The 21368-nt window shown below is 39.9% G+C and overlaps 1 protein-coding gene across 1 annotated transcript; it reads right to left on the bottom strand.

The window, feature by feature from the left end:
* Positions 1–280: 280 nt before the first annotated feature.
* Positions 281–7079, bottom strand: LOC122769017. The gene is made up of 9 exons (XM_044025271.1): positions 7003–7079; positions 5251–5971; positions 4980–5056; positions 4731–4811; positions 4528–4587; positions 4344–4421; positions 2197–4057; positions 1676–1786; positions 281–1133 (listed from the first exon to the last, which is right to left on the bottom strand). The coding sequence occupies exons 2-9, from the start codon at positions 5909–5911 to the stop codon at positions 745–747; spliced, it is 3318 nt and encodes a 1105-aa protein (XP_043881206.1). The 5' UTR covers positions 5912–5971; positions 7003–7079; the 3' UTR covers positions 281–744.
* Between the last annotated feature and the right edge of the window lie 14289 nt (positions 7080–21368).

Below are 21368 nucleotides of genomic sequence, written 5' to 3'. Positions count from 1 at the left end.
ATCGGTCAGCTTTTTTCAGACAAGTTCTAGCTGTAAAAGCACACGTGATAATAAGTTAATGAGAACACTAATGGTGGCTTACATCAGGACAGTGAACAGAGGAGCAAGCTAAATGGTACTAGCCATCATTAATTTTATTATTTACCTATGACTACCATGAAAAACACATTCAGAAAAGCCATTTGTAAAATATTTTAAAAATGACTGCCCACCACTCTAAATTTACTAGGTAAAACATTTTTTGTCAGTAATAATTTTAAGAAAATATATAATATAGCAGTGTTTTTGGTTTTTGTTTATTGTACAATGACTCAAACGTTCATAACGACAGACACTACAGACGGCTGTTTTATTTTAATTATAATTCAAATAAACTGGTAGAATATTATGTTTGACACTTTATCCTTGATAAACGTGTTACAATGTCAACAAAAACGGATACTAAACAGAACAAAATACATTATACTAGATAACTTAGGTAGTAAAAGTCCAGCTCCAAACAATATCCACCAGCTCAATCTGTTTGACACCTCATTTGTCAGTATTTCTGAGCTGTCTGTGTCTTAATGAGCTGAATAACAATGAAATAAAATCACACAGAGACATCTTATAATCAACACTGATGACTTGAAACAAGTAAAAACCATCAACCTCAAGCATAAACAATGAAATTACTTGACTTAATCTTATTTAAAAACATAAAAAGGTGCTCAACAGGTTTTCCTTTCACTGAAATGCTATTCTCTAGAAGTGTGGAAAATGTCCACTATGTCCACCAAGTTCACTAAGTTCAGTATGTCCAGTATGTCCACTATGTCCACTATGTGCACTATGTGCACTATGTGCACTATGCGCACTATTCTGCTCTGGCTCCACTTGCCTGGCTCTTTTGCCATTTGCAGGTGAAACCTGGAAAATGCCACTTTCCCTTTTTAGGGCTGTGATCCTGTTTCTGACATAGTCCTTCACACCCTTCCATGAACGGGTGCTCAGTGCTTTTGGCTCAGCCTCAAGACACTGAACACAGTCATTTTTCTGAGGCACCTTGTGCTCTAAAATAAATTGCATCATGTGTCGTTCAACAGCACGGACCTCTGCTTCTTCCCATTTATGATGGCCCTTGTGTTGAACCTCTGCGGAGAGAAAGCAACTTGTGTCATTACTGTGGCAACTTTAGAAACTCACATTTGTTACGTAACACAGTGAAATGTCTTCATTTAAAGGTTAAACTAGGTGTTTTGGGATCCTTTTTTGAGGATTGAGCTCGTCTCATCAGATGAGATCAGACACACTGCCAATATTGCCACATTTTAGTGTGAATAAGACTGTATATTTGAATTATTTTCTGATAACCTTAATCTAAAATGTTCATACTCAGAATAAACAGAACACACAGAGACTTATCGCCAAATCATATTATGAAGTTTGCATGTATTTCCTAATCAGATAATCACATCCTTTGCCATGTTTCACAGCAGCGGATGTTATGTTGATGTGAGTCATAATCACACTATGGTCTGTAACACGTAAACAGAAATACAAATTTAATTTCTATGAGTAACACTTGGACAATCAAATCAAACGAATGGTGTCCATTTAAATGGGGTGAATTTGAAATGGGATCACTATTGCTATCGGTGTTTTCTAATTTTTGGAAGTACAGTTGTACTGGTACCTGTTGTTGCTCCCTGTGGTTGTTGACTGTTTAAGTTTGTGTGTCCATAACTTGACGCGCAGAGCATCTTGTGACGCCATACTGCTTGTCCTGTTTCAGGATGTAGTGTTCCTGTATTGATGACAAAAGAGTATCCATTATTAATTAGTTTGACAGATTATAATTTACTTTTTTTCACCACAGCAAACCACCTGCTTTTTCAGTGAGACACATTTTTCATTAGGCAAAGATTTTTTTACACAGGATGCCATTCTCAGCCCACCCCCCATTTTTTTTGGGCTTGGGACTGACACTAGGAGTACATGAACAATTAACAAGGAAACTGAACATTTGGTTTGAGGACATGTGAGGGTTTAATTTAGAAATTGGTGAAACACCAATTAATCCACATTGAAAAAAATCATTAAATAATTACAGCTCCTTTCAGTTTCAATTGGGTCCTCCACTTTGTGTGCCCCAATTACAACTGTAGTTTCATATTGCATGTTTGTTTAATCACGGAGTTTAACAATGAACATTACCTTCAGAGATGCTTTCACCACCATACAGCTGCATGTCGGTGTTTTGATGTAGGGTATGGACTTGATGATTAGGGCCGAAAATTTGGTTAGCCTCCTCGTCATCCATGTTCATCAACTGCAGCATTGTTGTGTAATGTTTCTGAATCTTTCTTGTTGTCATTGCTTCAGGGTTTTTAGCACCACATTCTTTGACATATTTCTGGACGCAGTCTGTCCCTTTGTAGGCAGTCAGCACACTTGGTCGGCCAAAGAGGTAGAGATTCTCACTTGGGACTCCAATCGTCTCCCGAGTCTTTACGAGAAGCTCCAAACCAGACACGAATGAGGGCTTTAATAGGACAGGAACCATTCTTCCACATTTCCCTCTTATGTCAATTCTAGTAAAAAACCCACACATTCTTCTTTCCAAATCTGTGACGGCTACGTCCATGTTATCGAGCATCTCTGACTTTTTCCGTGACATAAAACTCGTCAGCTGAATCGTTGCTACCTCTCCTGGTTTTCTCCTGTTGAAAACAATTGCACGAGCAAGTAGCACCTTGGCCAGAGCAGCGTAGTTTTCAACAGTGGTGTTGTCTATGAGGGTTTTCTCTGCAAGTTCATGGACAGTCTCCAAGTGGGAATTCAGGAGCTTTACATCCTGAGCGAATGGCACTTCCTTATCAGTGGACATTTTTGTTTCTTTGATATCTTTTAATGCACCCGAAGATACAAGCATATTCCATTTCTTCTGGTACACAGAGAGAAAGTTTTGCGCAGACTTAGCCAGATTTTCATCACCAGACTTCACTGCATTACTCTCCACAATGCTACAGGCCTTCTGTAGGTGATAGCCAAGTTTGAGGGCTAGTGTGGGAACGCGGAATGTTTTGGTTTCTGGGTCATAACCTGCTAGGACTTTCACTGCGGACACCACATGTCGGAAGCTCGAGGGGTAAAAGAAGTCCTCCAGGTTTCTCAGAGGGGTGGTTTTTTGAGCTTCAAGAACAAGTCTCGCTATCTGACGAAGGTTTTGCCTAATATAATCGTGCTTCTTCACATCAGCACCGTAATGATTAAACATTTGCTCTCCAAACTGCAAGAGAATCTCGTCATCAATGACAGCTTGTGTCACATCATCATATATCATTTCACAAAGGATGGATTTAAAGCCATCACTTATGCCAAGATCCAAGATTTCAAGCGCACATCGTGAAGCCACGCGCTTGTTTCCAAACTGAGACTCATTTTCAGTCTTTACTTTCTCTGGGCATTTTCTCATGTGTTTGTTCAAAGCTTTCCTCAAAAAAAGACCGTGACAATGAAGACAATGAAGAAAGTCTTTAGCCGTTCCTGGTTTGGGGGGCCTTTTTTGGACAGCAAGCAGTCCCTTTCCCGTTCTCAAAACATCCTTATTGTGTAAAAAGTTCCCTTGATTCATTAAATTCCTCCATATCTTTTTTCTTTCTCTGGACATTACGGGGTACTGAAATGCAACGGCAACCTCGGCTCTGTCACTGTGAACTCTCTCTAAATGCCTTGATAGTTTGGTTTGTGGCTGGGAGCAAAACAAACAGTAGTTCTTCTTGTTGTAGTCGCGGTGAGCTTTCACCTTTGAGGCTGGCAACACCACAATTTCAGAGGACGTCTTCCATTTAACTGGAGGAGCCTTTTTTGCACTTTTGTCCTTGGACAGAAAACATTGTGATTTTGCTTTCTTTTTGACTTGAGGAGGTTCATCGTCCATGGAGAGAGAGGAAGAGCTGTGCAAAGATTCTTCTGAAGAGCACCAGTCAGAGTCAGATTGCAAATCAGAGGAGTCACCATCACCACTTGGTGAGTAATCAGGATCAGTTTCATCCTCTGATGGCTCTTCTATTTTCTGTGAAAAGATTTACAACTTTAGTAATATGTAGGTTTACAATACATTATTGCATCAACTATAATCATATACATTTGTACACCAACATAAGCAGTTTATACTGGATTAGTAATCCTGCTAACACAAATAACAATCTGATTTCCCATTGCTTTGAGAAAAGGTCCATTCTGAGCCATCAGTAATTTACCTACAGTCCAAAATGACTCACTAAGAACAGGTAATTTATATTATTTCTTACTGAACTTAACAGCCCCCTACCCAACTCCCCAAAAATGCAGGTAGCTACCTCTGATGCCTCTGTTGAAATTTGATCATTGTGTTCATCAAAGGATGCGGGCGATGAGCAATCTGCAGAAAGCTGTGACTGAAGAACCAAAATAAACAAGGAAAAGAAGATAAATCATGAGGTTAAAGCTTTTAGGATTAAATGTGCAGCCACTGTTTTAATGTAAAAACAGAGATGGACCAACCTGAACAGCTGTATTTAGAGATTCCCGCTCACTAACGTCTTCTGGAGGTATTAAATCCAGCTTTAAGGGGGACAAAGTCAGTAGGGCTCACTGTGTAGAATGAACTTTATCACACTAACATTGCAGTTATACAGGGTAGCAAATATGTATACATACAACATTAAAAATAAAACACATTAAAAATAATGCCATAACACACTTACAAGTTTATTCATCTCTGCCAGTTGTTTAAGTAGTTGTGCCCGGTGATGTAAAATAACTGAACGCTGCCTCTTATTGTTGGGCTGAAAGCAAGTAAAAATTGAAAGATAAGAAAAACAAAAAAAGAAAATTGCATGCTCTCTCCCTTGTTTGGAAAATGCTTGTGTATATTCAGTTGACCACACTTTGGTTTTATTCGACAAACAACATTCTATGTGGTATGTTTTGGTGTTTTCTGTTCATTTCCTCACCGGTGGGATCATGCTCTTCTGCGATGGCTGGCGGTTAGAATGAGCAGCGGTAGTGGGGACAGGTTTGTTCACAGCCCCTGAGAAGACAGACACTGTAAGAGGAAGCTGGAGGAAACATACACTATGGTAATACGAGATCAATTTACTACAGAATTCTTATTGTCCACTACAGGTAAGAAGCACAATAAACACAGTAAAACACGTACCTTTCCACTGTTCAGTACAAGACAAACACCAATAAAGACAAACAGGGATTAAAAATACACCTTACCCACACAGTGAGTTGAAGGTGTCCACTGTGGTTGCTCCTGAGAAGTGGACGGGCCATAGCTGTGAGTGTAAATTTCAGCAGCACCAACAGACTCCATATTAGGTCTTTCCAAAGAAGCCTGAGATGTGTTTATACGTTGTCCACATGATGGAAGGCTCATAGACAGACCTTGAATCCCACCTGGTAAACCCTGACTGGTCAGTGGAGGGGGAAATGGGTCTTTGTAGGGGTCATGGGGTGAAAGAAAAGCTAAATGCTGGGACCCACTGAGTAATCCTTGATTTGGTTGGGGATGTGATGAAGGAGGTAAAGTTTTTTGTTGGTTTGCTGTTAGCAGAGCTGATGAAGTGTGAGGGCTTTGCTGAGCAAAGGAAACAAGGGAGGAGGCACTCGGAATAGCAGTGTTGGCAAATAATGATGTGGATGATGGATTGTTGCTAATGTGGGAGACTTTGTACATGGCAGAATGATGGGAGTTGTTTGAGGCATTGGGATCACTCAAACAGCTCTGACTGGACACCTGCAAGTGGTCATAGCTGAGATGCTGTGAGCTGCCCAGTGGATTGAGGAGGGGTCTTTGACTTGAAGTAGTGGACCAGCCATTCGGACCCATCCATGACTGACAGGGTATTTGGTTCTTGTTTCCGGTTTGGTTGTCCATAATTCTCTCTAATCATTGGAAATGGCCACTTGGAATCTCTAAGTTGCTTGGATACAGGACCTATCAGAGCAAAACAACATGTGCAATTAATCCTCATTGTCATGACAAACTAAAAGCAATTGACCTAGTGCAACATACGACATGACAGTATATTTAAAGAAGACTATTTACATCAACAGTGTGGCAACAGGCCGTATTACAGCAGACATTTTTACACATTTCCAAGACAACTGATAAAATTATTGATGGCTGTGGAATACAGGGCAACATTGAGACACGTTTTAAAACAAGCAAGAGAAAAAGTAGAATGTAAGGCTAGGTAATCAAACATAAATATAATAATTATTGCAAGATATGTTAATTCAAATGAACTTTTCACTGGTTTTTCCTAATTTTACACAAAAAAACAATCTTTAATTATCCAACATTTACCATGATTTTCTATTTGGCCATATGGTACAGCACGAGGAAACTTGGAGAAAATAATAATAATAATAACAATATAAGCAACACATTTCGGGTTTATTAACAGCCTGTGCCACAAAGGAAGAGTTACTAATGTAATAGTTCCTCTCTTGAGAAACTGTCATAAGTTACTGTCATTAATGATTAGACAGCTGATTATAGCTTATACTTAATCAATCATTTGTACAGTGAAATCTCAGAAAACGACAAAGCCATCCATTTTAAGTACCCCCTCTCTTTGTGTTACTCAGTCACATTTACAAAGATATTTACTACTACATTGGCAGTAATTAAGAGGCTCAGTGCTTCGTTCTTCAACCCTGTAAACTACGGAGCTGCATTACGCAGATAATTGATGTAAGACCAGTATTGTCATACTTGTTTATAATGTTGTATTTACGTGCACACTAACCAAATGTAGCTTACTTGGCTAGCTGCTTTGGTTAGCTGTTGGCGTTAGCTGTTACCTTACTCGACTGCGAAATTCCGGATTATTCGTTGCGGTTAGCGGCGACTATAAAATGACCGGGCTCGTGGAAAATGTACATGTATGTAAAATAAAATGTGTACTATATATAGCATATACCAGATTTTCATTCAACTGTATTTGAACATGAGTACAGTACCTTCACACGCCGGAGTTAGGCCTTTTCTTACCACGAATGGTGCTTAACCCGAACTTCCGCTATGTTTTTCAAAGTAAGAGTCTTTTTTTTTCTTTTTCCGTACTTCACAACGACACAAACATAGAAAATGAATTCCCAGTTTTTGTTTTACAGTGTTCTACATCAACACAAAGTTGCATACATTGATTTAATGATTTCAGACCAAACAGTTAGGTGAATATTTTTTAGTAACCCTTATCATCAAATCAAACATGTTTTAATATGAGATGACAGATTACAGGATGATTTCCTTTGTAAAAATGTTGCTGTGGATGTGAGTCATGTCCTCAGAAACATAGAAGAACACTCCTGTCCTGTCATAGTTCAGCTGGACTCTTCTTCACTCTGACAACCTCACCAACTGTTGTATTGAAGTGTTCAAGTCCACAATAACACGACTTAAGTGGACCCTCTCCTTCATCTTCTCCCAGACTGGTTCTGGACTTAGTGGATTTATAACTGTAAGGAATGGCAGGTTGTATTTCTGCAGGTCTTTTTCAACAGCAGAGCAGTTTTGTAACAAAGATTCTGCTCCTGAATCAACATCATCTGTCCTTTGATAGTCTGTTCTGCCCCTGTTTCTCGCACAGAGCTGCTGGTCTGAATCCCTCTGCTGTGATCTGTCCACCTGTCCAGCTGCTTCTTCAAGTGTTGAGTCATTGCATTGTATGTTTTCTCCACCTGCTTGTATTTGTTCCTCTTGTCCTCCAGAGAGAGACGTCATATTTCAGCCGGTCCTTCATGTCACTGGCTGCTTGTTGAATCAGGCCTGAGATAGACACACATATTTGTTTCACTGGGAGTTTTTAATGGTGAATTTGTTTTATTTAAATATCAGCTTCAGAATCATTTTGATGGATTTATATGAAGAATGGTGGTTGTTTGATTTCCACCCTGATCTCCACTCAGTAAACACTCAGTGCTGTAGAGGGCGCTGTTGCTCTAAAGAAGTATTAGATTGATTACAATGCACATGTTTTATTGACTCTCATTCATTCATTCATTCATTCATTCATTCATCTATTGCTTATCCTCTGAGGGCCTTTGTTTAAAGACCAAAAAACAGAAACAATCTAATATTTATAATCTGAAAAGAACAATGCTTGTGACAGAGGAGTTTGCAACATCTGCCGTAATGGTTTAAAAAGAGACTTTTACTTGACATGTCTGTATAGAGAATGTTGGATTTTACTAAATCATTCAGACTGATGATCATACATACACTGACTATCACACACTTGAGTCAAGAAATCCTTTTCCTGAAAAATGACAAAATCATCTGTCACCACTGAAAATATGCATGACCCAGATTTCATTGAGTTTTTCTTTAAAACCTCTAAAACACACAGTAAATATCTGAACCTGTTCCACTGATATACAAGGGCATTGGAACAGAGTGGGCACTCCCCATAACCTTGAACCAATCTTTATAAACATGATCCCCAAATAACTGGATACACAATATTTGCAGGAGATGAGAACACCATGTGTGTTTGCAGTGTGTTACAGTCTGGATGGAGAGAAGCAGAGAAGTGGGAAAGAGAAAGACGAGTGAATGGATGAATATTTGATCGGCTCCTCTCTGGCCCCTTGTGCTCTAATATTGATGTGGTCTGGAGGCTTTGAGGCTGGCTTTCTAACTACAATAGCAAACCTGGCTTCCTGGTCGACAGTGTAACCGGCTTTTTACATAAGTAAACAAGGTGTATTAAATCACAGGTCCCTATAGAAACAGAGCTTCTGTTTAGTGGTTATATTTCATTGCATCAAAAAAAACACCTGACCATGAATATATTTCTATCTTCCTTGAGCTGAATCAACCTTGGTTGCAAGGCAGCGTTCCAAGAGACTCAAATGTGTTCACTTGTTTTTTTCTGCTAATTTGTTGCCACCCGGTTTCCATGCATACAAAGCACAGTGGAGTGAAAGAAGCTTTGCGTTGGACCTTCAAACTAACTGTGTGTGGGTCACATTTCTGTGCATGGCACCTGCTGACCTGCAGGAAGGAGGAAACTCAGAGAGGAGTGCAGAAGCTCAGCAGGAGGCGCACTCCAAATCAAGTGTCAAGCGTATGACTTCTTGCTGTACTATTCTGAGCTCTCTTCTCATCCTCTCTGAGCACCATACTGTTTTATGTCTGTCACCACGTAAGATTGTCCATTTTCTTTCACATTTCATTACATTTACTCATAGAGTACACAAACACACTTAACAAAAGGGGGCTCACCTAACTAAATGTGTGTCAGCTTTACTATATACCATATTTTGTATATCCAGTGTGTAAAGTTTAGTGACATCTAATGGTGAAGCTGCAGACTTCACATGCCAGAAAGTTTTTGATCGCGTAGAGAACTTCCACATCAAAACATGAAAAGCTCTTCTTCTTCAATGGTTTTTAACAGTAGCTTGCATCCATCATGTTGTATTACTGCCATCCTTAAGTATTAGAAAACTTACCCAGTAAAATACAAGTCCTCTTCTCCTCAGTCTCATCCTCACATCGTGTCTTCTCAGTCTCATCCTTTCCTCTCATGCTTTGGCTGGAAGGCTGCAGTAGAAACATGGCGGCACAAGCTGGTGGGTCAAAAGTAGGCTGCATATACAAGGCTTATTCCAAGGCTACAAAAATCGAACTTTTTTTTTTACGTTAAAGTGACTAGTGCACTTCAATATTTACACATAATGAACAGAATATCTCTAGCATTTCTCATCCAAACAGTGTCAAAGTCAGCACTGCTCACACTGGTGCCCCGATTAACTCGAGTTCGGCCAGTTATGTGTCTAACAGACAGAGACAGATGCACCTTGTATTAAAGTAATTATAAACAAACACACCTATTGGTTGTGTATTCAGTTATTGCTGGTAAAACTAGCTGCAAATTGAAATTAAGCTTCTCACTTAGTGGTGGAGGCAGCAGCGCCTCAACAACTCCTGTGCGCCGTGATATAAAATTGCTGATTTTCCTCTATGGACTTTGGTGTCACACAAACTTCAGTTATCTGTCAGCACATACTGTTTAACAGCAAGACAGACACAGCACATTTATTCTCATTATATAGTTGACTGGCATGGATATTATTGCGTGTGTTGAGAGTGTGTCTGTATGTTTCATGCTGGTTCTCGGCACAGGGGGTGTGCACAATGCAGTCAGTACTGTGTATATTATAGTAACTATACATGAGTACCTAGTCCAAGAAGTAACTCAAAACATACTTATGAACTTATTTAACTTAATTTTATGTTGCAACAGTTTTTCCCTTCACACACACGGACACACACCTTTCCACCAGCATGGCTAAATATCTGGTGGGACGTGTGGATGGACAGATCCTCTGGATGTCTGGGTCTGTGTCACCAGCTGTCTTGGACGCTTTAGCAGCACAGACTGGACTGTACCTCGACTGAAATAGCAGACTTGGCTCACACCCCTGGCGTGCCGCACATCATTAGCCACCATCTTGGCCCTGACACTTGCTGTGTTCCATAGAACCAGAGGAACTTGGTGGACGGCAAAAGTAAGCTCTTGTGATTAATGGTAACATGAGGGTGTGAGAAGAAAAACAGGTCATTATTTTAGTTCCAGCTGTTTAGTGAAATTATATAACCCTGCAAACTTGAAGAATTTGTGTAACCTTGTGCGTTGCCTGTCAGTCTGGAGTGTGATGCAACAGCAGACATCAATGCTCAATGAAGCTGCGATGTTTCTTCAATCACCAATGTGGCTTAAATTTGTGCAGACCATAGCATGGAAGGAGTTGGAACACACAAATTTAATTTAATCAGACTATAAAATAGAATCTAAAAATGACATGTAATGTAACTATAAGCATTGTTATTGTGAGCACATCAGCTAAGTGAGCTCTTATTTAATTTAAAGGGCCACTTCGCTAATGTCCAGAGATAAATGTGTTATTTGATCATCAGACAGTGGATCTGAGATACATGTCTCATTCCTACCACAACAGAGGAAGTTGGGATTGAAAAAAAAAAGAGATAAAATAAGATAAGAGATAAACCTGACTGCCTTCAAAGGAAATAAAAGCCCTACATTGCTCTTCAGTGTGTTTCTGTCAACAATAACATGTTTTATGAATAAAAAAAACAAATAAAAAAAAAAATGGGTCAAATTTAATCCAACCCTTAAATAGAATGTGAATTAAACAAAAGTTACTCTTAATTTGACCAAGTGGGGGGAAAGAATTGGTGAAACAGGCCATTAATTACTGTTAGAAAGTCGCCCCCTGCTTATTTACACAATTTCGACCAAATTCAGACGACCTTTGATGTTGATATACTTTTGAACATTTCTGTCAATATGGTGTTGGTGGGTTTTCTGCTAAGTTTCTATGTAGTAGTTATACATTCTGATTATGCCGAATAAATCAAATTAAATCAAATCAAAAAAAGAAACCTCGAAGCGCCCCCGAAGTCAAAAATATGCTTTCATCATGGTGTGTTTTCCACAACGACAGCGCATCCAGCAAAAGTTACACCGTTCACATTAATTCACTTCTTCAGTACATCAGAGCCGAGTCAGAACGCTGTCTCCTCCAAAGCTCCGGAGAGTTTCATTCAGCTCCTGGTAATGCTGTTATGGCGCCCGAGTTAATGCAGCATCCAGTCATGTTGTTGTGTGGCCACTTCCCTCAGGAACTGTTGTGTGTGTGTGTGTGAGTAGCAGAGGAAGGAGGGGTTTATTACAGTACATTAAGAAAGGGATTCACACGGACCATGCTGACATCAACATGTTAGCTAATTGACAAGAGGGATAGTACGCGCTGTTTATCAAATCCTCTTTAGGCTCAGACTGAATAAAACACTTAAGAGGTGAGTGAATGTTCAGCACATAGACACTTGCGAGGATTAGACGTCCTCATGACGCTGAAATGTTGTGAATTATCAGGAAATGGACCTGAAAGGAGCTGAGTCTGGAAAATGTGCTCAAAACTGACTTTTTGATGATGACCCTAGTGTTTGTTTGTCTTTTTTTTTTTACACTTATAGATTGACTTACACAGCTGACACTTAATACTATAAGCCCACATTAAAGCTTAACTAGAGTATAAGGCGTTAAAGCAGATGAAGTGCTCATGTGGCTTGTTATAGGTTTAGAGGTGTTTGGAGTGACAGCCTGCTCTTGCCAACCGTTGCTGTGACACAAGGATTCGATCCGTATCTGGGAGATTAAATTAAAAGATTTCTGTTATTCATTGCTGTCCAACAGAAAATGGGCACATTTAATTGGCCGTCCAATTCAGTGTGAGTCCTGTGTATCGTAGCAATGGAGATGCGGCGTGATGTAAAGGTGAAGTGGAGGATACAGCTCAGGCGAAAAGATTGTAGAAATATAATACAATTATTTTATCCATTTTTAAATTCATATTTGGTTGATAGAAAGTTACATACACAGAACACAGGAACATGGATCATGACTTGTGTGCTGGGATGACAGTTCTAGATAACAGGGCTGTACATTTTGTACACTTTCAACATTATCGTTAGTTGATAGTTAAACAAGTTAAAAGTCGATAGATGATTAGGTGGGTATGAACATTTCGTCTGACTTCTGCCGCATTTCCATTTTATAGTTATAACATGGCTCGGCTCGACTCTCCCTGTTTGTCACCCCGCAGGAAAATGTGTTACTAACCACCATGCCAAATTGAGTGATTTAAATAAGTTGCTATAGTGTTTAAAATCATGTCAAATTCAGCAACATTATTTGCCTGAAACATAGTCGGCGTGCCTTGTGCACACACACACACACACACATATGCTTTACTGGGGACCAAATCAAGTGAATGTCGCTGTTTGTCATACAGAAAATAAACATAAATAATCTGGTATCAAAGTTACATTCACCTGTCTCTTGGTCCTCACTGAAGGACCTTTGTGTGTGTGTGTGTGTGTGTGTGTGTGGGCCTCAGGAGATGTGACAGCAGCCTTCACTTGAGCAACAAGTTGACAGTCCATATGTGGGTCATCAAATCAGGACCAAGGCTCTGATGTTACATGATGTGAAGTCAAATGGATAACCTTGTCTCCACCCCATTCTCCATGCATTACTGCCCCCCTCCCTTATCTCTTTCTCCTTATCTCCTTTTTCCTCTCATCTCATCTCTCATTATTTCAACTCCTGTCTTCTCATCTCTTTTAAATATTAGGTCCTCTTCTCTCCATCTTGTCTTCTTCATTCCTCTATCAATTTCCTTGCCTTTCCTCCTCACCACTATTTCTTCTCTAAGCTAAGCTCTCCCTTGTTACCTTGTTTTTCTCCTCAGTGCCTCTGTATTCTCTCCTGTTTATTTCGCAGTCCTCCCCCCCTTGTCTCCTCTCTTGAATTCCTCCCTCCTCTCCTCATTTCCTCTCTTTTACATCTCCTCTTACCTCCCCTCTCATTCAGCCACAAAGGCCCACAGGCGCGTCATAGTGGAGCATCTCCAAGCTCGAGGCTCCAGACACAACACACCCAATCCACTGTGCTGGGGCAGAGGGAGAGTTTCAAACAGAGAAAATTAACAATGAACAGCATTAGCAACAATAACAAGAGCCATTATGCTGAAGCAAGCAAACTTAAGTTAAGTTATTTTTTATGAGACGCTTCTTCATTTACACCAGAGTGAATAAAAGCCTATATAAACCACTATTTATAGAATGTCATCATATACAAGATTGCAGTGTGTTTTACTTATTATAATGATATAGAGTAGGTTTTATTTGTTGAGCAAAACCCTCAGTGGAGGATGATTAATTTAGAAACTACTTCCAGTGAAGGGAAGGTAACACTGGGGAAGTTATTTTTTATTATCCATAGTCTTATTACAAAGACTCATCTCCACTAAGACGTTTGTCTTTTGTTTTTGTGTTTGTCACAAAGTAAGGGACAGATTTGAATGAAATTGTCTGGGGCTGTGAGTTATGGCCCAAGGAAGAAATAATTGGATTTTGGGGGATGATGCGAATATGAATCCAGATTCAGAATTTTCTTCTTCTTCTTTTTTTAAAAATACAATTAACTTGTATGATGTACTGATACTGGGAATGTGAGCAGCCTTGGCAGAGGCAGATTATTACATTCTTCCAAAGACTTAAGGCTGTGTTTTTATGGAGAGAACGTTGATGCTGTGAGGAAAACTATGATGCTTAGCTGTAAAAAGACGCATTTAGTGGCATTATACTTAACCAAACCATAACCCTAGGTCGTCATTTCTGTCAAAAGTGGGATATGAGATTAAATGGCCTGTAACTATGTGAATAATCATCATAATCTTGGGGTGAGAATTGTGAGATAACACACGGTTTGCAGAACTGTTCAATGGTAACACATGATCCTGGTGACAGGTTATATGTTCAGCTGTTTCAGTGGTTGACAGTTATTCTCAGACAGAGTCTGCAAAGAAAATGACTAGAAGTGACGTTATATAACTGTATTTGCAGCGTTCAAAACGCACAACCTGAGAGTTTGTTTTATGACGGTGGGTGTCCACAGTGTTTGATTAAATACGGGATAAGGAAACGCCACAAAATGAAGCTGTAGCCAGTAAAACTCACTGAGTGCTTCATTTCATCTCATCAACATTTCACAAAGCAGCATCTTATCTGTGTTGTTTACAGCTGTGAGAGTGCATCGTCCCCGGCTCACCAACAAACCGTGGCCCGCAAGTTGAGGGTCATTCTTCAGTCAAATGGAAGGGCTATAAAGTATAGATTAAGAGGAAATTAATAAATTATAAATGATATTTTTGGAGTCTGTGCAGTTTAAAAGCCAGGCTGGACTTTGTTCACGGAGGAAAAACCTCCTTGATCTCTTGAAAATGGCCTCATTCAGAGAAAATAATGCAGTAAATGTCAACGTGTTTAGATCAGTGTTGAATCCAGGAGGCATCTGTATGTTGCAGATGCATAACCAGCATCAGCATCTTCATGGCAGAAATATCATGCAATATTTAACATCTACTATTCTCTGATTGGCAACATAAACACAAATCTGTCCTGTGGGAGATGAAGAGAAAAGAGAAAGAGAGAGTAGAGCTCCATTGTTGTCTCTTAAACAATCCACCACACACACACACACCTAAACACTCCTGTTCAGGTTGCAAGCCAACTGAAAGTTTCTATTACAAAAAACAACATATAATGGATATAGCTCTGTGGTGGCTCACAGCATGAAGATACTCATGTTGAATCCCAGTTCAACTGATGGTCTTTAATTATAGTGGAGTTGCACATTATTGCTGTATTTTCAAAACAAAAAAAAAGCAGATTTGGAGACTCATATTGACCATAATTAGATGTAAAGCTCCTGCTCCACTGGTCAAAACCCCAATAACATCAGGCTACCTCTGGCTCTGTCTATAATGTTTTTAAAGATGTATGTACTTTCTGGGCTTAATGATCACACAGAAACACAGAGTTTATTTTGTGTTTGCAGGAGATTCAGGAGGGGACACTAAAATGACATAATGTCACTGACATATTTGTTCACTGGGGACTATTTTCTCAGTAAAACATTTCTGCATTGTTCACATTATTTGATGCATCCTCTGCAGCGAGTTGTGCTAGCAGTTCAATTGTTGTTGTTCGTAAAAATTTTAAGTGGCTTACAAACCTCAGCATGAGTAGACAAAGTTCAATTTGGGATTTGGTTTTTGTTTTTGTGTAAATTTGTGTGAACCTCCGTCAAAAAGACTTAGGGCCAGTGCACACGACAATGAGCTAAAAGTTTAATAATGATTTGGACTTTATCCATCTGTGCTTTGGGAGCCCTTAAATGTTATTTTTGGAAAACAGGTTCCAAAACAAAACTCAAAAGGCTACCCTTGCGTTTGCAACTTTGGGAAAATGATGATGTCATAGAATCACCTCCGTTTGTAGTTTGTTAAGTGTATTTACTTTATGTCAACTTTTCTTTTCTTTTATTAGTCCCCCTGGCTTAGTTTGTCCTGTCTCTATTGCTGTGATTATTTTACATTTTAATGTAAAATAAACCCAAAAAAACCTTTGTATTTATGGCTCTACTTCTTCTTTGGGTTGTTTTTAGGGGGTTTCATGTGGATGAAGACATTTCTGAAGACAATACGGTGTTTGGCGAAAAGCTTTTAAGAATGACAAAGGAAAAAGATTACATGTTCTGTTTCCGTGTGGATAAGGACTTTGATTGACACAATTTAATTAAAATAATTTCATTTGATTAAAAGAGTGTAGATTTTTTTTTCTTTTACTGTTGTTGGTGCTAAGTGGCTGGGCTTTCAGGAAACATTTGCAGTTTTCCCCTTTGGTCCCGGCAGTTTAAAGTGAAGACAGAAATGTTTCAATGAGCTGCTGACTTGTTATATTTGAAATAAAACCTCAGCAGGGTTAATGAGAGAGTGGCTGTGCACACACAGTGAGGTCTCTGAGTCTCAGACTAATTACCTGCCATGAGGTGTAGGATGTAAATAATAAAGAGACATTTTAGTAACTAGATTTTGACAAACTCCAGTGGACACTGCAGTCAATGGAGTCTCTTACTTTCACACAGCTGAACATTTTCATTCTTACTTTGCATTTTAAAATGAAGGTCCATTTTGTCCATTTGGATTTTCAACTGTTATGGATTTGTCTTTGTGGAGACATCTCAGCTCTGTCAAGACTCCTACTACTAAAAAATATGAAAATATAGCAAAATAAATGTACATTCAACATCAGCAATGACATCTTCTCTCTCCCTCCCTCCCTCCCTCACACAAACACACACACACACACACTCATTTCTTGACATCTCCAACCGTGTACATGTTGGTAGGGGGTATGTGCTACATCCTAGAATAGATATGAACTGCCATCCACAAAGATCTACATGCAGCGATTCAGAAGTGAAAGGCCTGTGGTGTGAGTGTATCTGCTCAGTGTCATGGATACACTCGCGTAAACACACACACTGGCTTGTCACTGACGGTGCGCAAGTTACAGAACAAACTGTGAAAAAGCAAGAGTGGACAGGGAGAGGTGACCGACATCTTGGTGAATAAGACCTCGGAATATGTTCAAAGTTCCTCCCCTGTGCCTTCTGCTCACTTCATGCGTGCATGGTCGGGAGTTTAATTATCACTATTGCACTTACTATTGTTTGTCCAACTGGACCCAGACTAAAGGAGCTTTGTGTATGTTCCACAATATTTGCCAAAATATGGGGACACTTGTCCAGGGGACACTTGAAAGAGATGCACAACCGTCTCCACACCATGGATGTATTATAAGAACAGGATAGAGCACTGGCCCGTTGGCTCCATTCATTCCTATGGAGTTGCTCACCCAAAAAAGTTTCTGAATTCCGGATTTATTTCCGGGTTGTTCGGCCCATAGAGCGCATTTCTCGTACGGTTCACGGTAGCGCCGTTCCAGAGACACCACATGATTGCGCTCTGGTGTGCTCGTACGTCACTCTGTCACAATTTTTTTGGGCTTTTTCTGGCCTTTAGGAATGTTTTACAAATATGAAACTCCATGAATTAAAAATATAGAATATAAAAATCTATAAAAGCCTATAGTATTTTTTACTGCAGTACCATAAGTGGCCACCATGACAAAATTGTCTTTAAGGCAGAAGGGCTGGTGCTCTAGCCAGTTCTTATAATACATCCATGTTCCACACCTGCAGGCAGTGGGATCTCTCTACAGTAAACAACTGCGGTCAAGCCATGGTAAATGCATGAGCAGATAGGCAGGATTAGGACATCCGGTTTTCAAAATAAGATAATAAAGGAAGTATTTGTGATATCCAGGTGATATGACAATACACCACTCCATAATTGAATTGATCTACAGTTCGGCATTGTTGATTCTTGAGTCACACTTCTTGTTAGTGACGACACTTTGACCAATTAGTGACCGGCAGTCTGACGACGTCACGCAAAGTATCGGCTCAGCTCCTTTGGAACCTCACCAGTGCAGGTACTAAAAAACAGTACCAGGTACTATCACTAGTGGGAAAGCAAAAAAAGGATTATTTTGCTACTTAGCATAGCAGAGTACGACACTATTGAATAAATAAATGACCCACTTGTGCTAGTATTCTAGGACAAGGACAGTTATCCATTTAAACTGCGTAGTCAAGCTACTGTGGTTGGAACCGTCCCTTTATCGTCAGAACCACAGCACCATGTACAGTCCTGACGTATGTATTGCAGCGTTTAGAGTCGCTTTGGGGGGTTTCGTATGTTGTATGTGTATGAAGACATTTCTTAAAACGATGCTGTGTTAATGAAAAACTGAAAAGAATGAAAAAGAAAAAGATCATATCGGGAAGGAGCTCTGTGGATGAGGCCTGTGTCTCTCAGGTGACCCTAACAACCCTCTTTCACACCTATATATATAAAATGTACATGTAAATAATATATAATATATAATAATATCATTAATACATAGAATTGGACCTGATCTGTTTGTGTGTGTAGTTCTGAATATACCAACATTTGTTATGTTTCTCCGTTGCTTTAATGGGATTTTCCTCGCTTTCCTCGAGTCTGTGAACAGATGTACAATTTTCCTTTCATAAAAAACAAATGACTCTGTGAACCACTGCAATAATGTGGTGCTCATCTCCTTTAGATAATGTTGCCTCCCTAAAATATTCATTTTAAACCAATTCACCAACTGTACAGACACTCATGGCCAAGTTCTGCCTCTCTGGGCTCTGCAGCGCAGCATGTGGTTCCCACCATGAAGATCCTTGGAGCTATTTTGGACCGAAAGCTCACTCTGGAGTTAAAAGACTCAGTGATGTTTGTCTCATGTAGGATCTTCGAGGTTTTATTACTTCTCATATCCATTATTCTAGAGGGGCAGAAGTCTAATTCTGTCTCGCAGACCACATCATTTACTTTATGCTTAAATGATATTGTGTAACTTTTAAACAAATGACTGTAGAATGAGTTCACACAACTTTCACCCGACGACATTCCTGTGCTGCACACAGGAAGTGATTCCTTTGTGTCAAGACCGTCCGTGACAACAGCGGCAACAGTATGACACAAAGAAGCATGAATTCAGTGGTCAAACAATAACAATAACAAGTTTCTCAGCAATTTGATGGGTTAAATTTTTCTTGCTTCACTGCAGGTGTATACACACAAATGCTCCCTCAGGCAGATCTGTTAGTATCGCTTTCAAGACCCTGATTTTAGATGAAGAAAACAGCATAAACAGAGGCAGAATAATAACATCACCATCATCATCATCATCGTCAACAGAAATCGCACAGCAGCTTTAAAGGCTATCATCAAATTATTGATCCATAATGACAATACTATACTCTATAAAACACTGACGGTATTTTTGTGACGGAGAAGGACGAAGATGCAATAGAAATCTTCACATCTTCACATCCAAAAAAAGGCTGAGGACTCACAAAAGGTTTCTTTAACAGGCTGCAGCTTGGAGAGGATACTTCACCTTGCAGTGCTCTCATTTAATTTAAAAAAAAACAATTCAGTCTGTTTCAGTCAATTTTCACATGTGTTTTAGCAAGTTCTCCCCCTGCACACACATCCCTCTCTCTCTCTAGCTCCCCCCGGTCTGTGTCAGGTTATGGGTTTGCTCGTGGCAGTGGGGTAATGGGGAGCGGAGATGGCGAGGCGGAGTGCACCACTCTGCAGACAGAGGGGCTGCTTTTCGTCCTTGCATTATTAATACCTGATGTTCACAGTTGACCTGGCGCTCACACACTTCCTTCTCCGAGCCATGAATGGAGTGTGTGTTTGTGTGAGTAGGAGAGAGAGGGAGACAGTATAAGCAACTACTACTGCTACATCCCACTCACTGTATAACATAACATAACATAACATAACATAACTTCTCGTCGTTTTAAAGAAAAATGCCCACTAATACCTTCTTTTCAGTCTCACAGTGTGAGTGTGAGCGTGCGAGGAGCTTCGCTCCTAATAGCCGTTAGTTCTGTGCAATAAGCTTTGCAATTTGCTCTCAATAATTTGCCTTGATTCAGCCAGAAGTGGCGCTTCATTACTTCCTTAAATGAGACCAGTTCTACCCAAATACCCCACGACAGAAGGAAGCAGAATGTAATATAGATAATTTGCCCTGAAAAGAAACAAACAGAGCGAAGTGGAGTTGAGCTATCTGTCACAAACCCTGTGAGAAAACGTCACTGACAAGCATATAATGAGCGTCTGCGAGGGTCTCCCACCAGTTTATTGTGTCTTTATCTCCTCTCTCTAAACTAGAAGAGTGAATAGGAAAAAAAAACAAGGGGCTGCAGGTTCGGAGCAAATTACCCATGCTTATTTATTCAAAGATGTCGCCTCTTAAAGCAACCAACCCCCTGGGTATTCTCACAGGCCTGAGCGAGTGCCAAATTACTTTACTGTTAGGAAGAAGAGAGACAAATGTCAAAGAATGAAAAGGAGAGACAAGAACAAAGAAAAGAAGAGAAAATGAGTGTTTGTTTTTTAAAAGCAGTTAAGAAAGAAGAGAAAGAAGAGTACATGCCAGGGTCATCACAGTGAAGATGAGAAATGGAGGAGAAACAGGACAAGGAGAACATAGCAAAGAAAGAGAGGAAATGATCAGAGCAGCAGATCAAAACGAAACTTAACTCAAGTCTCGGAGGGAAGGAAATTAGAGAGAGACTTGGAGGGAATTTGGAGGTGAAGGAAACTGGCAAAGGAGGAGGTAAAGAGAGGTGGGGTGCTGGTTGAGCCTTTCCCAGGAGTCTCAGAGGGAGAGGAAGATGGCTCAGTGAGTACACCCCCCACAAAGAAGCTCAACAGGGGGCCGGCTTTTTGTTTGGGAGAAAGAGAGAGTGAGAGAAAAGCTCCTCAGTGCGTTCAACAGTAATATGATGATAACAGAGGCGCGTACACTCCATATTTCAGCATGGTGTAGAAGCTTTGTTCTAAGAGATGTGGAGCTCCTTCTCATCCAGTCACTCATCTCCCACCCCCACAGTCTCACACACACAATTTAAAATACACAGCATGTAAGGACAGAGACATTTCGTTTCCTGTTCTAATTTCTCAGGAATCTTTATAATCTGAAATGAAACATCAGGTGTGAAGCAATTGTTCAACGTGTCTTTACGCACATTACTTAAAAAATGCCACTGACCTTGACAAATGACACAGAAAGTAACAGACCTGGTGAGTAAATCATGTCCTACAGACTGAAGGTTATGATGTTAGTTCAACCAAAACCAGAGTCTAAAGGGACTAAAAGTGGCCAGGACGCTCTGTGCACGCACCACAGTGTCCAGCGTTGGTTTAAATCCAGAAATAATAGACGAAGCTGCACTTCTCACAATAAGTGACAAAAACATGGCAGAATTCATGCT

Source organism: Solea senegalensis, linkage group LG5, assembly GCF_019176455.1.
Source record: "Solea senegalensis isolate Sse05_10M linkage group LG5, IFAPA_SoseM_1, whole genome shotgun sequence".
In the NCBI taxonomy this organism is placed as follows: Eukaryota; Metazoa; Chordata; class Actinopteri; order Pleuronectiformes; family Soleidae; genus Solea; species Solea senegalensis.
The sequence above is the reverse complement of the archived record's forward strand: the minus strand, read 5'-3'. Positions and strand labels throughout refer to the sequence as shown.